This window comes from Populus euphratica, unplaced genomic scaffold, assembly GCF_000495115.2.
Source record: "Populus euphratica unplaced genomic scaffold, PopEup_1.0 scaffold85.1, whole genome shotgun sequence".
Taxonomy (NCBI): domain Eukaryota; kingdom Viridiplantae; phylum Streptophyta; class Magnoliopsida; order Malpighiales; family Salicaceae; genus Populus; species Populus euphratica.
This window is the reverse complement of record NW_011499898.1, coordinates 1,171,726-1,192,652: the sequence shown is the minus strand read 5'-3', so window position 1 is coordinate 1,192,652 and position 20,927 is coordinate 1,171,726. Positions and strand designations below refer to the sequence as shown.

The 20,927-nt window shown below is 30.3% G+C and overlaps 1 protein-coding gene across 2 annotated transcripts; it reads left to right on the top strand.

Moving 5' to 3' along the window:
• Positions 1-13,190: 13,190 nt before the first annotated feature.
• Positions 13,191-20,927, top strand: LOC105132426 (serine/threonine-protein kinase ULK4). 2 transcript variants are annotated; one of them, XM_011035936.1, is made up of 11 exons: positions 13,191-13,490; positions 13,583-13,672; positions 14,353-14,405; positions 14,555-14,630; positions 15,450-15,511; positions 15,611-15,689; positions 15,880-15,939; positions 16,081-17,697; positions 17,989-18,858; positions 19,483-20,608; positions 20,698-20,927. In XM_011035936.1, the coding sequence occupies exons 1-10, from the start codon at positions 13,443-13,445 to the stop codon at positions 20,596-20,598; spliced, it is 4,071 nt and encodes a 1,356-aa protein (XP_011034238.1). In that variant the 5' UTR covers positions 13,191-13,442; the 3' UTR covers positions 20,599-20,608; positions 20,698-20,927. The 2 variants fall into 2 exon arrangements, with proteins under 2 accessions (XP_011034238.1, XP_011034237.1); XM_011035935.1 differs by having other exon boundaries at positions 19,483-20,617.

Below are 20,927 nucleotides of genomic sequence, written 5' to 3'. Positions count from 1 at the left end.
AAAATTATTTTTACTAATTTTTTTAATTAAACTGGTTGAGAATTTAACTATGTTATTTAAAAAAAATTGAATTGCTATAATATTTTCTTATATAATTTTTTTATAAAATGATTTATTTTTATTTTTTTCATATTAAACTAGTTGAGAATGACTCATTTTTTATATATAAAAAAAACATTATAGATTAACAAGGTATTTTTTCTATGTGGTTATTATTTTGGTAGGATATTTCTTCAAATATTCTTTTTCAAAATTATCTTTATTAAATTTATTTTTTTAATATTGAGCTGGTTGAGAATTTAGTTTTAGCATTTTTCACATGTTTTTTATTCATTTTTTCTCCCAAAATTATATTTTTTTGTTTTTTTCATAATTATTTTTGTTGATTTTATTTTTTTAATATTAAGATGGTTAAGAATTTAACTTTGTAGTTTTTTCTTTAAAATATTGTTGATTACTTCCTGTATGGTTTTTTTTCTTTGTTTTTTTTTCAAAATTGTTTGTCAATTTTAGTTTTTTTTTCATATTGAGTTAGTTGCTAATTTAGTTTTGTAATTTTTTTTTAAACAAATATTGTGGATTACTACAGTATTTTTCCACTTGATTTTTTTTATTACAGTGTTTCCTCACATGTTTTTTATCGATTTTTTCTAAAATTATCTGTATTGAATTTATTTTTTCATGCTGAGCTAGTTAAAAATTTATCTTTGTAGTTTTTTCTTTGAAACACGGTCAATTGCTAAAGTTTTTCTCCATGTAATTTTTTTATTATATTTTTTTTCAAAATCATCTTTATCAATATTATTAATTTTAATATTAAGATGATTGAAGTATATATTTTCTCATGAAACACTATATATTGTTACAGTCTTTTCCCGCGTAGTTATTTCCTTTTGTTTTTTATGATTTTTTTCAAAATTACCTTTATTGATTTTATTTTTTCAATATTAAGCTGGCTGAAAATTATAATTGTATATTTTCTTACAAAACATTATAGATTGTTGCAATTTTTCCCAACATGATTTTTTCTTTTTATTTTTTTATGATTTTTTAAAATTATATTTGTTTATTTTATTTTTTTAATATTAAACTGGTTGCGAATTTAGCATTGTAGTTTATTTTTTCTTGAAAATATTGCGGTTGCAATAGTATTTTTCCATGTAATTTTTAAAAAAATTATAATTTTTTTATAAATTCATGACAACACATAAGTATACTACAAGCCCACAACAACGCGGGGGCATGGCAACTAGTGATTTTTAGAAATTGCAAGTGGTGACTATTTTTATTATTTTATAAAAAAAATATCCAACAAGGTTACTTCTCTATTTATTTTTCAAGAAAACAAGAAGAAATAATAAAAATTATAGATAGAATAAATTGTCTTGAGTATTTTATCACCGTTGCAACTTTGTGATGATTGTTACTGCTATCATTGTAGTTTTAAAACTCAATTAATTAAGTCGATCCAGGACTCCACTGATCCAAGACTATAACCAGGCTGGATTTATAAAAAAATAAAAGTAATTAAAAACTTCGTTGACTTGGCAACTTGTCCCGGTAAAACCCGATCATAAACTCTATTCCAACTTGTTAACTATTATTTTATTTTTTATCAAAATAATATCATTTTAATTTATAAAAAAAATAAAGTTGATTCGGTCAAAATCCTAGCTTCAATGGAGTTTAAAAACATTGGTTATCATCTTATTATTAAAATAATTATTATTATATGTTATTATTATAATCATCATTATCATAATATTATAATATTTATCACCATTATTATTTCTGTTAATAATTTTATTACCACAAATATCGTCACCATAATTATCACCCCTATTTTTACTATTAACAATACAATTTCGTTTTCTTAATTAGTCAAAGTTTTAGAATCCGGCTTTATGACCCCCTTGGCTTAAGATTCAAGTTATGAGTTTTGACCGGATTACTTGAATCAACTCTATTTTTTCATATAAATCAAGATGATATTATTTTAATAAAAAACAAAAAAAAATAGTCAATGATTTGATATTATTTTAATAAAAAACAAAAAAAATAGTCAATGATATTATGAATAGATTTTGCTAGGACCTAGTTCTAGTTCTGAATTTGTTAAGTTTTGAATCGACCCGCAAGATTAAACCAAGTTCTAAAATTATGCTATTAACATGTGAGAATAGTTTTCTTTACCCACAAGAAAACAACTTGTTTTTTTAAAAAAAAAATTACAGGAAAATGTAATTATTTTTCACAATACAGATTCATGACAATCAATATATATATATATATATATATATATATATATATATATATCAAAATGCAAATTAGAAAACTGAATAGAAAGAATTGTGTACAGAAAGGAGGCAGGGCAGGGGGTTCTTCCAATTTTGGTCTTAACCACTCGTGGAATAATTGTATGACTCCTAGTTCTATTAATAGATACTATTTCCACGCGATGTCGCGGGTTTGTAATATATTTACGTGTTATTGTAAATTTATGGAAAAATTAAAAAAATATATAGAGAAAAATTGTTGTAATTCATAATATTTTTAATAAAAAAATTATAAATTATAAATTTTAATTAGATTAATATTTAAAAAATAAAATAAACATAAATATTTTTGAAAAAATTCATAACAAAAAAATAAAAGGAAAAATACTATGTATAGAAATATTATAGCAATCTATAATATTTCACAAGAAAATCTACGGTTGTAGTTCTAAATAAGTTCAAAATTAAAAATAATAAAATTGATAAAAAAAAATTTAAAAAAATTATAACAAAAAAATTCATGTGGGAGAACACTATAGCAACCCATAATATGTTAAAGAAAAAACTACGAAGTTAAATTTTCAACCAACTCAATATAAAAAAATAAAATCAATAAAAACAATTCTTAAAAAAAATTCATAAAAAATAAAAAAAACATGTGAAGAAAAGATAAAAAAAATAAAAACAAAACAGAGAAAGAAGAAGACAATTTTGGGAAAAAAAAGCAAAAAAAATAGAAATCAAAACATGTAGGGAAAGTTCAAGATGAATTCTTAACCAGCTCAATATTTTAAAAAAAATTGACAAAGATAATTTTAGAAAAAAATATAAAGAAATACTGTAGCACAGCAAAAACCATGTGGAGAAATATTGTAACAATTTATAGTTTTTTTTTAAAAAAACTACGAAGCAAAATCAACAAAAATCATTTTAGAAAAAAAAATTCATAAAAGAAAGAAAAAATATAACACTATGAATTGCTACATTGTTTTTGTTTTGCTGTAGTGTTTTCCCACATGTTTTTTTAAATTATTTTAGTCAGATTTATTTCTTCAATATTGAACTGGTTGAGAATTGAGTTTTAGCTTTCCCCATATGTTTTTTTTTTCATTTTTTTTTTACTATTGAGCTGATTAAGAATTTAATTTTTTAGTTTTTTTAAACACCCTGCATGGTTTTTTTAATGATTTTTTTTGTTTTTTTTAGAATTATTTTTTGTCAGTTATATTTTTTTCATATTGAGTTGTTTGAGATTTTAGCTTTATATATCTGTAAAACATTGTAGATTGCTACAATGTTTCTTCACATGTTTATTAATCATTTTTTTTTAATTGTCTTTATCAATTTTTTTTTCTTCATACTAAGCTGATTAAAAATTAAGTTTTGCAATTTTTTTCTTTAAAATACCATTGATTTCTACAATTTTCCCCATTTAATTTTTTTTATTATGATTTTTTTTATTTTTTAAAATTTTCTTATTTTTAATATTGAGCTGATTGAAAATTATAACTATGATTTTTCTCATGAAAAACTATAAATTGTTACGGTGTTTCCTTGATGGTTTTTTTCTTTTGTTTTTTTGTGATATTTTCCAAAATTATTTTCATTGATCTTATTTTTTAATATTGAATCAGTTGAAAATTATAATTGTATATTTCCTTATAAAATACCATAAATTACTGCAGTGTTTTTCTAAATGATTTTAATATTGAGCTAGTTGAGAATTTAGCTTTATTTCCTTTAAAACACTTAGATTACTACAGTGTTTTCCCATATTATTTTTTCTTTTTCTTGTGATTTTTTCTAGAATTATTATTGTCGATTTTATTGTTCTCATACTGAGTTGGTTGAGAATTTAACTTCGTAGGTTTTAAAAAAATATTGTGGATTGCTATAATATTCCCCCATATGATTTTTTTTTGTTATGATTTTTTTTTAAATTTTATTATTATTTTTAATATTAAACTGATTGAAAATTATAATTTTAGAATTTCTTATGAAACACTATAGATTGCTAAAGTGTTTCTCTGCTTGGTTTTTTTTCTTTTTATTTTTTTATGATTTTTTTAAAAATTATTTTTGTCAATTTTATTTTTTTAATAATTAGCTAGTTAAGAATTTAGTTTTGTAGTTTTTTTTTTGAAAATATTGTGAACTGCAACAGTTTTTTTTTCCATATAACTTTTTATGACTTTTTTCATAAAGCCAAGACAACGCATGAGCTCGCAGCATCACACGGGCATGAAAAAAACACAAAAACAAAAAAGAAAAAGACAATCTTGGTGAAGAAAACCATATAAAGCCAATAAAAGGAAAAAAATGTGGGGGAAAAAACCAAAAAAACAAAGAAATATATAAAAAAAGAACAAACATAAAAAAAACATGTGGCATGAAAAAAAAAGGTATTTTTTTATGACTTTTAAATTATTAGTTAATTAGAAAAGTAAAAGGCGGTTAGTTGTTAATGATGTCTACTCGAGATAATATAAGTATATTTTAAATTATTTTTTATTTATAAATATATTAAAATAATATTTTTTATTTTTAAAAAAATATTTTTAATACCTATATATTAAAAAAAAAATTAAAAGAATATTAATTTTAAATAAAAAATAAAATAAAAATTTCAAAACTTTTTAAAATATAGTTAATCCGCGTTCCAAACAGTTTGGTCCATCCAGCCTTGAACGTGCTCCCTCTCCTCCAGAGACACTCAAGGTTCATCTAAAGAATCAAAAGATAAAGGGAGCCATGTCAGAGATGCTTGAAGACCAACATGAAAAGCTTAGCAAGGGAATTGAAGAGGTAGGTGGCATAAGTTTTGGATAAAGGAAGCGACACTGCTGATAAGTCTTTAAGAATCGCCAGTGCAGCCACTTAAAAGCTTGTTTAGCTTATTATTGCAGTTATTTTTGAAAATATGTTTTATTTAAAATTTTATTAAAATAATATTTTTTTATTTTTTAAAAAATATTTTTAATATTTGTATATTAAAATGATTTAAAAACACTAAAATATGTTAATTTAAAATAAATAAATAAATAAATTTTAATTTTTTTAAAATTGCTTTTAAAACATAAAAATAAACTTACCTAAACAAGAGAGAAGCAGTGAATGGACTATCAACAAAAACCAATAGAGCTTGGAAAAATACTGTGTACGTTGACTCACTTGACTTTATAATGTTGGATCTCTCCTCAAAAAAAAAAAAAAAAACCTTGAATTGGCTTTTAAGGACACGATGGCTACTGTCCAAAATCACATTTGATTGTTCGAGGGTTAAACTGTTTGTTTTTTAATTTTAAAAATATAATAAAATAATTTTAAAAATAATTATATTCACACTGCTAAACGAGCTATTAGCTATGAAAAACTATTCTTGATATTAAAATACCAGACATGTAAAGTAAGAATATTTTACTACGTGCTGGCTGGAACAAGTTATTTTGCAATTACTTGGACAACGGCGACTAGGGAAGTAGCTGGCAATGGACTGGCATGAGAGCACTATCTTCCATATTAAGATAGCTATTATTTTTATTTTGTTTTTTTCCCTCAGAGTAACTCCCCACGTGTATTTCCACGTACAAAGCAGTGAGATCTGAAAAGCTTGCCCGTTCCTAACGAGGTGTTTACTGGGTGGGGTAGTAATTACTTATCAAATTTTGAATTTTTTAATTTAAAATTATTATTTTGATGTGTTAAGGTAAAAAATATTTTTTTTAAAAAATAAAAATATAATTTTAATTTATTTTTAATTAAAAACACATTAAAAACTTATTGCCTAAATACCATTAAAACAAAAAAAAAAAGCACCATCAACTTTTAACAAAAATATCTTTTCCACTCCACTTTCATTCCTTCCGATTAACCACTTCCAAACACCGGGAGGAAAGCTGTTTTCTCTTCTAATATTTTCACTCCTCCCTCTATTTTTTCCCCAAACACAAAGCAAGGTTGGTTTGTCAAAAAAATTTTAGCTAGCAGGTTAAAATGATTACAGTAAAAAAATAAAGCTGGGGATCATGCACAATGTAATGTGAGAAAAAGACCGACTTAAAAAAGGATCTGGGTACCTAGAATAGCTTGGAGATTATCATGTTAATTCAAGCAAATATGATTTTGTTTTTTTACTTAAAAAATAACTAGGTTATCCGAATTGCTAAATAAATGTTGATATTGGTTATTTCAAATCAGGTTTTAAATTACAGATTTTTCATATTAGCAAACAAAGAATAGGAATAACTCTTAAATTAATCCAGATTAACATAACAAAAATACAAATATAAAAAAAAGATTAAAATTATCATTAATTTATTTATTCTAAAATGCTTGCATTAATGTAAATACAAAGAGATTATATATATAGATTAAACTGAAAATAATATTCTATCCTTAACAAATAAAATAAAAATAAATGTATTATTTAACATTTCCCCTCAAACTCACAATGTGATAACTACAACCATCGAGAGTTCATCAACTATATAATGAAAATGAGAGATGAAATATGACTTAATAAAGAAATTTGCAATTTGCAAAGAAGAAGAAACAAAAGGCAAAATAATGGTGTAATGCTTGATATGATGACGAATAAGATAACAATTGATACGACCAAAAGATTGATGTTTTCTCCCAAGTGCAGGAGTGTCGAAGTAGTAAATAACTCGACAAGACCGAAGTCGAACCATATGGAGGTTAATTGTATAAATTATAGATAACAATAATAACAATAGTAGTAGTAGTAGTAGTCGTAGAAGAGAAGAAGAAGAAGATGATGATGATGAGAACTTGGAGATCAAATATTAATGTAAGGATTAAGCAATAATAATAACAAATGTCAAGGTTAGAGGTTCCACTAATGGTATATCAAACAAGTATAGTATAAACTCTTATTATTGAATTGGAAACCACACACAAAGGAGGTTCTAATCAGATTATATATTGTTAACATGATTACATTAGTCATCTTATTCAATTAATGCTAATACTTGTAAATCTCGTCAAGCATTCATGATTATAACTTATGTTAACAACAAATCAAGTTCCTTTCATAGCTCAGGTGTCGGTTATACCATACATTATGGGCTATGAAAGTGCCAAGCATTTGTTGTACCAAGTGTTATACAACATAAATCTAAATTAGTCATTTAACAAGCAAAATATTAAAAAGTGAATACGATAATAAATATAAAATATGTTAGTATCAAACATTAAAGTCCATATTAAGTTTACATTATACTTATTCTTACACTATTAGTGTAACCTTAATATTAATGAAAGCAAAGCATAAACATTACAAAAAATACATAGAGAGAAAGGAAGAGCATGATCTTGATCTGGAAACCAAGAAGCCTAAATGCTCGGCATATGCCTCCTTTTATAGGCTAAAATTGGGAACTATTGATTTGATGACTAATTGATGAGTGGGTGGCCAACTCTTGACTTGGTGACAATCCTTATCTTCTCTTGTCTGCCTAAAACGTTTTTGATAACGTCAGAATTGGAATTATTTAAAAACATGAAAGTTGTAAGAAATTGTCTCACCTTTCCGGGAAACAAAATGGAGGTCACTTGACTTCTAGAACTTCAGATATAGGCCAAATATTGAACAATGTTTAGGCTGTAGGATAGATCTAGACTTCTTCATTGTTGTTATAATTTGGACTTGAAAATGACCTTATTAAATCTTGGGCTCCATATGAAAGTTGTAGGCCCATGTCTTACTTTTCCATCCACATAAAGTATACCTAAATTCAAGATCTACAACTCCATATATGACCCAGTTACAGAACAGTGTTCCGGTTTGGACTACACCGGCATCTTTTTTCTAATTTTGGTAATCTCCTTGTCCTTTCAATTTCAGTTCTTAAACTCATCAATCAATCATTTCATTTATGTGGCCGCATTTAAAATGAACATTTACCATAAATTAAAGGCATCAAATTAAAGGTATTTTATATTATTAGATATGTTATTATAAAACATGCTTTAGTTAAGGAGTTATTGATACTTCAAGTGCAAAATGATGATATAAAACCTTGATAAAAATACACTTTTAAGTACTAATCAGTGAGTAATATGAATAGAACTCTGGTTGTCATAATATGTATGAGTGTGATGAGAAATGAAAACTCTTATATCAACAACTAACTAGCGTAACCAAACAACCTCCTTGGTAGTAGATGTCATAACACAATATTCTTTTTTGGTTGAGGATTAAGAAATAATAAATTGTTTCTTACTCTTCAAATATATAAGAGAATTATTTAGAAATACAAAAATCGGTAACAAACTTGCAATCTGTAGGATTACTACTATGATCAGCATTAAAGTATCCACATAACTCCAATTAAGAGGTAGATGGAAGTAAAAGACTCTGAAAGACTATACTCTGAAGATATCACAAAATACAAAAAATAGTTTCCTGATGAATAGTTGTAGGAGAAGAAATAAACTAACTAACAACACGAACAACATATACAATATCTGGATGAGTAATGATAAAATATACCAGGTTCCTAATAATAATATGGTACAAAGTAGAATTTATAAAGGGTAAACCATCGTAAAAAGAATATTATATGTTAACATCAATAAGAGTATCCATAGTCATGTTGTTAGTAAATCTAACCCGTCCAAAAATATTTATAACATATTTTAACTAAGAAAGAAGATAACTTTCAGGTGAGAAAGCTGCCTCAATGAAATATCGAAGATAACCTAAATCCTTCATTTGAGATTGTCTATTCAACTCTGTCTTCAAAACTAAAATGTCATCAATGTCATTACCAGTAGTAATTACATCATCAACATATAAATATAGAATGATATGACTTGTATCAGTGCATTTAATAAGAAGAGTAAAATCATGACTACTATAAACAAATTCAAGAGACGAAATCACAAAAGAGAATTTCTCAAATCAATCACGAGGTGCTTGTTTGACACCATATAATGCTTTCTCAAACCTACAAACATACCCAAAGTGATGTGAAACACTGGAAGGGGAGTCATATAAACTTCTTCTTGAAGATCTCCATTAAATAAGGTATTTTTAACATCAAGTTGAGAGATATGCCACCAACGAATCAAAGCTACTACAATAAGAGTGCGAATAATAGTTATTTTTACAACAAGAGCAAATGTCTCCTCATAATCTGTACCATACTATTAAGAGTATTTTTATTTGTAACCAACCTAACTTTGTATCACTCAATAAGACCATTAGAATTAGTCTTGATCTTATATATCCAATGACAACTAACAACATTCTTACCAAGAGGTAAAAGAACCAGATTATAAGTATATATCTTATGCAAAGTAGAAAGTTTTTAATTCATAGTTTGCTATAAAAAGGATCAAGAATTGTCTCTTTATAGGAGGATGACTTAGAGAGACAATTAATAAAAGCTAAAAATGAAGTAAATAATGAAGAATAAGCAAAATCTGGTAGCTTTGTGGACTTACAAATATGTATGGATTGACGTAAAATTGGATTCACAATCTCAAATGAAGTTTGTGGAGTTGTAGATGAGAATGAAGCTTCGGGTGTGTTGGAAAGTAAAGTGTCAGTACTTGTAATATTACAAATACAAATTAGTTGAACATGAAGATGAATATTTGAGGTACTAGAAACTCAAGATGATAAACTATCAAAATCCTTATAAAAATAATATGTACTTGTAAGATTAGGTCTAGTTAGGTTATAGGTAATGGTTGGAATAGAAAAGAAAGGTATATAGTAGAGAAAGATAACACGGAGAGACACATAAAGTTTTTGAGTTATTAGATCAAAACAATGATATCCTTTTTTACATTTACCATAACCTAAAAAGACAAAAATAACAGATCGAGGTGACAACTTACTGTGTTTTACATGAGGACGAAGAATAAAACAAGTATAATTAAAAAACTCTAAATGAGGAATAATCAGGGGCATATCCATGTAGCTTTAAAAAAAAAAGACAAACTCAAACCATAAAGACAATGAAATGGCATTAATCAAACTTACAACAATAAGGATAGCTTCTCCTAAAAACTCATTAGAAACGGAAGCGGACAATAAGAGAGAATGAGCAGTTTCGATAATATGTATATTTTTTTTTCAACAACTCTATTTTTGCTCAAGAGTATTTGTAAATGAAGTTTGCAGAAAGGTTTCATCTAAGGTAAACAACTGATAAAATTTATTAGAGGTGTATTCTCTATCCAAATCATACCTAAATCATTTGATTACAGCAAAATGTTAAGTTTTGACAAGTGCTTAAAAGACTATATATCTTAAAGAATTCAAAATGATGTTTTATTAAATAAACTTAACAATAACAATGTAATTATGAATAAATAAAACATAATATTGCAGTTTATACCTTCTTTTGTAGCAATAGGAGAAAGTCTTTATACATCATAATAAATCAAGTCAAATGGTAAAGAATAAACGTAAATACTTCAATTAAAAGGTAAAACAAAAAATTTTACTAGTTTATATCCACTGTAATAAAAAATATCACAAGTTTGTAAATTTTTAAAGTTGACATAAATGTAAAAAATCTCAAATGAGAAGATAAAACATGACTTGAATGAGAATGTTATAAATAAAAACTAGAAGATAAATGACTTGGATGAAAAAAATACAAATCAATAGTAGTAGCATTTTTAACTCATAAAAAATATATAATTTATTCTTCCTATAACATGTCTCAATCAACTTTTAAGACTGCAATTCCTATACATAGCTAGAAAAAAGAAAAAATAGTTACTTAATCACCAAATTATATAATTGACCAACATAAACAAGATTTAATGTGAGTTTTGAAATATGATAAGCATGAAAGAGAGACAAATTAGGTGTGATAACAAGACCAACACCTGCTAGGGGCATGAACGTGCCATTAAGGGTCATAACGGGAATGAAGGGCAAAGAGGAAACATAGATAAAAGATGAATAATTTAAAGATATATAATGTAAAACACCAAAATCTAAGATCCATTTAGAAGGTGACATATTCGAGGAACCATGAAGCAACTGACTACAGAATGAGAAGTAGACATTGCTTGTGGCTGTAAGTAGAGAAATTTCTAAAATTGCTCAGTTAGAGTTATTAGGATCGATAATAGAGCTTGCTGAAGTTACTGCTACAATATTATGATATGGTGGTTTATAACCCTGATGTGGTCTATTAGCATTAGATTGTGTCTGCCTGTCATGCTTCCAAGCTTGATTTAATTATCTTAACTTAGGACACCAGGCCTTCTAATGACTTCTCTGCTAATAAAAATTGTAGTTGTCGAAACCAACATCTGTGTAAGGCTTATTTTGATGATTAGAGAATTACTTAGATGGTACTGCTAATACAGAAGGATTTGAAGTAGAAAAAATTCTCTTTTTAAAATAAAACCTGAGACGTATTTCTTCAGCCAACAACTCACTAATAATAGAGTCATCAGAAGGTGATGGAAAATGATGTAGAATTAAACCTCCAATTCCTTTAAAATAACTATGAAGTACTGTTAAAAACTGCATTAATTGTTGTTGTTCTCTACGCTCAATTTAGGCATCACATACCTTTAATTTTGCTGGTTCTATAAGAGTTAATTGATCTCAAAGATCTATTATAGTAGAATAAAACTCCCGAATACTCGTATTCTTTTAATGAACAGCTCGCATATCATTCTCTAACTGATACTGTTTTGTAAAATTTGATTGCATGAATAACCTTTGTAAATAATTCTAAACTTCTTTTGCTATCTCATACTTTGTCAATTACGTGCCTATAAAATGCTCAACAACATTATTGATCCAGGTAAAAATATTTATATTGTTTGCTTTTCATGTATATATCAAAACAACATCCCCTTTCTCAATATTATTGAGTATCACATAAGTTTCACTAATATATCATAATATCTTATTATCCTTAAGGAAATTTTTCACTACATAACTCTAGTATGAATAATTCTTTTCATCCAACCTCATACTCACAGACTAAAACAAATCATCTCTTTCAATAGCCACAATTAACAAACAAATAGAACCATAATGCAAAAGTAGCAAAAAACAAAGTACTAGATTGCAAAAACTGAACAGATATCGCAAAAACTAAACAAATATCTTCTTGAAATTATATGATTACTTTAAAACACAACATAAAATACAGAAACTGAATATAAATACTAAATTACAGAAATTAAAAAGTAGATGAAATACTAAAACAATTGCAAAAACATAACATAAATGTCAAATTATAGAAGCTAAATGAAAAATGAAATACTGAATTTACATAATAAATAAATAGAACCAATATCACTCTAAACAAAATAAATTTTAGGTTCCTCTTTGAAACCCAGTCGGGGCACATTATCGCCTGCAAACCACTAACTAGCTCATTGCTTTTATGAAAACTGTGTTTGAAATTAAATCTTATTTTATAAAATTAGCTTTGATATCATGTTAAATTAATCCAAATTAATATATAAAAAATAAAATTTGAATTCTCATTAATTTATTTATTTTAAAGTGCTTGAATTAATCTTAATATAAAAAAATTATATATAAATTATACTAAAAATATTATTTTATTTTTAATAAATAATAAAAAATAAATATATTATTGAGCAATAACAATCATGCAATCAAATGTGATTCTAATCATGTAACAATTGGATTCAAAATTTTTAAATGTGATTGTTCTTGATTTGAAATGTTTGGTTATTTTTGTATTTTAAAAATATATTTTTTTTAAAATTATAATTTTTATTAAATTATTTTTTTTAATTTTTTTAAATTATTTTGATGTAATGATATTAAAAATAATTTTTTAAAATTAAAAAAATATTATTTTAATATATTTTTAAATAAAAAAAATACAAGCCGACACTTTTTTAATTTCGGCTATGATATTTTTCTTTCAATTGCATTCAGATTCCCGCCCATAGCACGGCTGCCCACACTGGCTCTCTCTTCAATTTTTTGAACAATCACTAAAGCGGAAGCCCTCACTCACTCCAATCATAATCCAAGCCAAATCTCAAAAAAAAAAAAAAAAAAAAAACTCACATCCAAAACACCCAAAATCATCCACTCTCTCTCCGATCTCCGATAATCCTCTAAAATAGCAGTGTCATTTTATCCAAATCGAAACCCTAGAGACCAGCTCAGTCACCATGAACCATTTCCACATCTACGAAGCCATTGGCCGTGGAAAACACTCGGTAACCTGAATTTTATCTCTGTAGCTTGTTTTGCCTTTTTTAAGTTAACGTGAATTTCTTTGAATCTCTAATTTTCGTTTTGAACTGTGTAGAGTGTGTATAAAGGTAGAAAGAAGAAGACGATTGAGTATTTCGCAATTAAGAGTGTTGATAAGTCGCAGAAGAGTAAAGTTCTTCATGAAGTAAGGATAACAGAGAGCTGTTCTTCTACTGTTTGCTTGATTTCTGTTTTTGGTGGAAATTGGAGTGACTGATCATCGACTCAAAGAATTTGAGATTATTGTAGTCTGTTTATTAAAGTTTAATTTAGGTCGTGATTTTTTATTCGATAAAATGTCTGTTTTAGTTTCTAATTTAAGACAGCTTATTTGGTTAAAATTGATGATTGCTTTTTTTAGTAATTAATTTAACACAATTTATTAGCTTAAATTTGGTAAATGCGTGGTTTAGTAGCTGACTCAACACAATTTTAAGTGCCATTGCTGTTTCTTTAATTCAGTGCTAAATATGCCTGTAAATGTTAGATACAGGCGTGTTTAAGGAAGACAATAGTGAAGCATGCTTGTGTTATCGGGGACTAGGCGGGAAAGAGCCAGCCAGAATATATTTTTAGTGAAAGTTGTGATTATGAGTGGCTTTGCTATGATTCATTGTTCAAAACACTCACTTTAGAGCTAGATTCGCTGGAAGTCATCTTTTTATTTATTTTAAATCTTTACCACCTTTATTTGATGCATGGGAAACGAGGGGGTGTAAAATATTTTATGCCTGCTTATCACTGTTCTAGAAAATTAATGTGAAACTTGATACTATTTTTAATAGATGTTATTTTCTCATACCCTTTTATTGATATTATATGCAGGTCAGGATGCTTCACTCCTTAGATCATCCAAATGTCTTAAAATTTTACTCATGGTAAGGCATTTTAGCGTCGGGTAATTGCTCTCAAGATTCATATTTCCATTCAATGTATTTATTTTTTGTTTAGTAATGCTAATCATGCTTGTCTTTGGTTTTTTATCTTACCTTTTTGGTTTCTTCACATCTCCTGATGTATTTATTAGGTATGAAACGTCTTCTCACCTGTGGTTGGTTTTGGAATATTGTGTTGGTGGAGATCTCATGACCTTATTGCGACAGGTACCGACTACTTAATGATTTTTGTATACCTTGCTCTCCTTCAATGGATTTCTCATTCTTTTACTGGACACAAGGGGGACTGTGGAATTTATCATTCATGCTCAACATTAAACTTAATATCATGGATAATTTGATTGGTAATTTTTTTAGAAATGTAAGGCAGAATTCAGGCCTTGCCATAGGTTGCTGTATTATTATGTGCTTTTCCAGCACAACAGTTTTGTTTAGTCTAGAAATATGATGTCCATGAAGAGTGAACATGCTGTTTTTGCCATTCATAGATATGAGGAAAAGAACACTAGCACGTCAATACTAATGCTTATTACTTCTGTTCTGTCTCATTTTAAGGCAACAAACAGGTTTGTATGGTCAATTATCAGCTTTACCAGTTCTCTTCTGATGGGAAGGGAAAAGTTGTTAAAAATTTCACAGAGCTCTCTGGATAGGCACTGCATATCAGTATAATTTTCTTGTAATTTGGAATTGACACTCAAGGCGACCAAAAACTTGAGAGATTTTCCCTTGGGAAGCGTTTGGATATCGAATGTGCCAAACCCATGGTAATAAATATGGAAGTTAAGGTTACACAAATGCAAATGATAAAAGCTTTTATGTATAAACATGTCATATTACCATGAGAATTTGTTTCAATTTCATGTAGCAATGGATAGTATGTTATTAATTTTTGTTATATGCAGTGTCCAATGTACTATAACTTCATCAAGGTAGTTTATATTGGAGAGTGTGTTATTAATTTTTGTTATATGCAGTGTCCAATGTACTATAACTTCATCAAGGTAGTTTATATTTGACTTGCAGGATAGTCAGCTGCCTGAAGACTCGATTCATGATCTCGCCCGTGACCTAGTTAGAGCTTTGCAGTAAGAAATGCTGACTGGCTTTTAATTTTGTTCCTATATGATGTCTGCAACATTGTCTGCTTTCAAATCTTTCCTTTTTACAATGGTCACTGCTGTCAGGTACTTACACTCAAAAGGAATTATTTACTGTGATTTAAAACCATCAAACATCCTTTTAGATGAGAATGGACACACAAAGGTACATATGCATTTTATTTTCTTTGAATGGTAGCATATTTTTCAATTTTTTGCTATGCATATGACCCGTATTCATACTTGTGCAATGTAGCTATGTGATTTTGGATTGGCATTTTATTTTCTTTGTATAGTAGGGTAATTCTCAAGTTTTTTCTATGCACGTGACTGGTGTTCATACTTGTGCATTGCAGCTATGTGATTTTGGATTGGCAAGAAAATTGAGTGATATATCCAAAACTCCTTCATCCATGGTAGGTTGTTCTAACTGCTACAACATCTAACTCATCATATGCAGAAAATTTGAAAGTGGCATCATGATATGGAGCTTGTCCTTTTATTATCTGGTTATAATTTTTTATTACTCTTAACTTTGCTTTTGTGTTTTTACTTAGTTGCCACAAGCAAAACGTGGAACACCCTGTTACATGGCTCCTGAACTATTTGAGGACGGGGGTGCCCATTCATATGCATCTGACTTCTGGGCCTTAGGCTGTGTAATGTATGAGGGCTATGCAGGGAGGCCTCCTTTTGTGGGGAGAGAATTCACACAGCTAGTGAAATCCATACTCTCAGATCCGACACCCCCCCTCCCTGGCAATCCAAGCCGTCCTTTTGTCAACCTAGTCAATTCTCTCCTCATAAAAGATCCAGCTGAAAGAATCAAGTGGAGTGAGCTTTGCGGACATGCTTTCTGGAGGACTAAATTTGCTTCGGTGCATTTACCTCCTCAGCCAGCTTTTGATAATATGATAGAGTTTTGTGCTAAGCCTTGTCTCTCAGAATGTAACGGAGACAGATCTTTAGCAAATAGGACCCCTCCTAAACATCGTGAAAAGGATGCAAAAGGGACTCCAAAACAGGATGAGAATTCCATGTTAGGATCAAGAGGTCACGAAACACCAATTAAAGGTATGCCAACTGGCAGGAAAACTCAAACAAAAGTCTCTGGTAGGGTGGTTGAAATGAAGCAGAAAGATCCTTCCAGTGCTGCTAGGCATGTTAATCTCTTAAGGCTGTCAAGAATAGCGAAATCAAACTTACAGAGGGAGAACGAGAAGGAAAACTACCGGAGGCCCTCACCCAATGGCTTTGAGAATGATTCTGAGGTCAAAACAGAGAACACTGATATGGAACTTGATTTTAATGAGAATGCTGAAGATGAGATACATGATGAACCTGATGGGTCAGATAACTCAACCAGTACAACAGAAGAGGTGGCCAATAACATACCTCAATTGGAAACCTTACCTGTGATTAACACACCTGCCTCAGATGAATCACAAACAAATGACCAGGATTCATCTTCAGAGCAGGTTGATATGGTTCCTTCTCCAGTCAGTGCTAGTCCTCAGCTCAGGAATCAGAGAATTAAAGAAGGTTTAGGGTCAGCCATTGAGTTCGATTCTTCAAAATCATCCAATAACCTTTCACATGTCCTTTGGCATTCATCTGATCTTTCTGTCAGACCTGTAATGCCCAGTAGAAAAGCTGATAAAGTGTCAGATGTTATTCCTTCTCTTCCATTTGAGGCCCTGCAACCATCTGATTTTGTAAAGATGTCCAAGGAGCAGCTGGATGCACTCACCAACAGAATCATATCCATTTTAAATGGAAATACTAGCATTGGGGAGAAGCAGAATGTGATTAGATACCTTGAGATGTTGAGTAGCAATGCTGACACAGCTAATATTCTGACAAATGGGCCAATAATGCTCCTGCTTGTTAAAATGCTTCGGCTGTCCAAGACCTCAGCTTTGCGTGTTCAGCTTGCTTCATTGATTGGATTGTTAATTCGTCATTCAACTTTTATTGAAGATGATTTGGCAAATTCTGGAATTTTGGGCTCGCTAACTGATGGCCTAAGAGACAAACAGGATAAAGTGAGGAGATTTTCCATGGCTGCTTTAGGTGAGTTGTTGTTTTATATATCTACCCAGAACGATCAGAGCAAGGATAACAATCCACCAGAATCTTCATCAAAGGACAGCCGATCTGCATTTGGCTGGCAGGTTAGCTTTCTACCTTTCACAAATATCTTCTTGTGTGCTATATTGCAGGAAACATGATTTTTCCACTCAATGAAGTTTCATTTTTCTATCTTGTCTTTTCATCTGCGCGCATCTGGCAGATTCTGTATAGTGGAGACTGTCCTTTGTTTTTCCTATAATTCATGGATTTAAAAAATCATGCTCGATAGCAAGTTCTGCTTATATGGGATGCCTGAGTTCTTTATGCATGCTTTCCTTCTCCTTTCCTACTTCTACTTTCTTCATTTAATAATATTCTTTTACCTGAAGCAGGTTCCAAACTCGTTGATTTCACTGGTATCATCTGTTTTGCGTAAAGGAGAGGATGATATAACTCAACTTTATGCATTGAGGACAATTGAAAACATTTGCAGTCAAGGGGGACACTGGCCAGCTCGCTTCACTAGCCAGGATGTGATTAGTAACCTCTGTTATATATATAGAGCTGCAGGGAAACAAGAGAGCATCAGGCTGACTGCAGGTTCGTGTTTAGTCCGGCTGGCAAGATTCAACCCTCCTAGCATTCAATCAGTCATGGAGAAACTGTCTTTCAAGGACACAGTGTCTGCCCTTGGCAGGGGCAGCCCACGTGAGCAACAAATAAGTTTGAACCTCTTAAACATGGCTATGCTTGGAAGTCATATGTTTACAAACATTGGGCGGCACCTTTCAAACTTGGCAGAGGATAAGAATTTGGTACCAAGTCTCCTGTCTCTTACTGAGCAGGGTGGTGAAATTTTGAGGGGGAAGGCACTCCTTTTCATTGCTCTTCTTTGTAAAAATGGCAGGAGGTGGCTATCACACTTTTTTTGCAACCCTAGGTTACTATCTGCAGTGGATAGGCTAGCGAAAGAGAAGGATATCTATCTCCAACAATGTGTAGATGCATTTGTGCATGTTGTGGCATCTACTATACCAAGTTTACTGGATATTATAGCTGGAGATATTCAGCAAATGATGGGAGGAAGGCGTCAGGGTCATATCTCTGCCATTGCACATCGAATTGCTCCAAAAACCAATGTTCATATGTTTCCCGTTGTTCTTCATCTTCTTGGAAGTTCTTCTTTTAAGCTGAGGGTGGTGAACCATCAAGTTATGCAGCAGTTGGCAAATTTGGTCAAAGTTATGGAGACACCATTTCCGGTAGGAAGCTGATTATCTCTTATTTTTACCTTTATTTTTCATTTCTCCTCTTAACTGAATAAAACTTTAGGATATATAGTGTTATGTAGTCATCATTTGGCTAGAATTCCTTATCTAGCTGTAAATCATTAAAAATGCAGTTATGACGACTGAGGTACAAATGCTACTCGTCTTGACCAGTAAAATTAGGGTATTACATGGTTGGCAAAATGCCAATTAAAGAGGAAACGTAACACACCTGACATATATAGGATGTGGCAATTCCTTATTTTGCTTATTTAATTAGACTCAATTCAATTGCTTTGCAACCTGATGTGGAAAATGGTTAGATGCCGAAGGAGAGGTACATAGCTTGTGAAATATAATGCTTGGACGAGTATTGATCCATTATACATCAAGATGTAGGATGAAACATTGCACCAAATGCAGTGATCAACAATTTATGTGCATAGCTCAGATGGATTTGGAGTAGAATTTTCTAAAGCAGACATCTCCACAATTATCTTCTTGTTTATTTTTTGTGAAAGACATAATTTTTTTATGATGAGGGAGAACTTCGGATCACCACAAGGGGCAAAATAATGATTCAAACATTGAATGACATTTTTTTTGTTTAATTTCCAGGGAAGAGATGACTTCCAAATAACCCTTCTTCGAGTTCTTGAATCTGTTGCTGAGGAGTGTCTTGTAATTCTTGAAAGCCCCAACATTTTCATTGGTGAAATCCTTCCTGGTCTAGCTGTTCTGTACAAGGGCAACAAGGATGGTGATGCCAGATTTTTGTGCCTTAAAATTCTGTTTGATGTGATGATCATTTTCTTGAATGAACCTTTGGAAGATGACCAAAGATCAGAGGCTTTAAAGTCCATATCCATTATTCATTTCCTACCTCTCTACCCTACCTTTATTGAAGATGAAGATCCCATTCCCATGTATGCGCAGAAGCTCCTTGTGATGCTCATTGAGTACGATTACATAAAAATTTCAGACATTCTACATCTGAAGACGGTGTCACAGTGCTTTGAATTTTTGCTTGGTGACCTATCAAGTGCTAATGTCAATAATGTTCAGCTGTGTCTGGCTATGGCATCAGCTCCTGAAATGGAATCTAAGTTGCTTTCTCAATTAAAAGTGGTGAGGCGGATTGGAAACCTTTTAGAGTTTGTGTGTGCAAAGGACATGGAAGACTTTCTTGAGCCAACTCTTGGCTTGTGTAGGGCATTCCTTCTATGTTCGGTTGGCGGTAAAAGAGGACTTGCGTACAGAAAAGAGCCAGCACTTCTAAATGATTCTTCTTATGAAGCAAGCACTGCAGCTGATCAACTGCAATGCGTAAGAGATATAACGGACTTTGGTAGCAGTGTAGGTGTTCTGCTGGTGTTGAGTGGGTCCGATGAAGCAAACGTTGCAGATATAGCTTCCGAATGTGTGTTATTGGTGCTGAAGGCAGCTCCAAGGGAAGCCACAACTGGTTTTCTAACTAACCTTCCGAAGGTTAGTGCAATCCTCGAGTCTTGGCGCAAGGGTGTTCCTCACTTACTCTTGCAGCGGATACTGCATGCTCTTGCTTATTCTTGTCGGCAATATTTGTCGCATGCGATGATACTATCCATCTCTGTAAATGAGATTTCAAGGATTGAAGTCATTCTCTTGGAGCTGAAAAATTCAAGCAATCCTGATTTAGCTAATGCTGCTTTGCTTGTGGTCTCAGAGTTGCAGCGCCTACATCGTTGCATTTGAAGTTTTTGAAGTCCTTAAGGTTGTTTGCTGGTTTCTTTGCCCTTGGTTTGTTTCCTAAAGTTCAGGATTGACATCTATCGGTGTCCCTATTATTCGCAGGTATGATGCAATTTGGCTCGTAAAAAGCATGTGGAAGAATTGTTTCCTGCATTCTATAGAATGCATCACAGTCCTGCCCCCTACGTCTTGAGGTGAGCTCAATCTTTAATGCATATAGAACCCTCTTAAAGGCCTGCTTATGTATAATCTTTGTAAGCTTTATGTCATTGTCATGAACATGCAATCAATTAATTTTTCCTCTTGGAATCTACCTAAAAGTGACTTGGTCA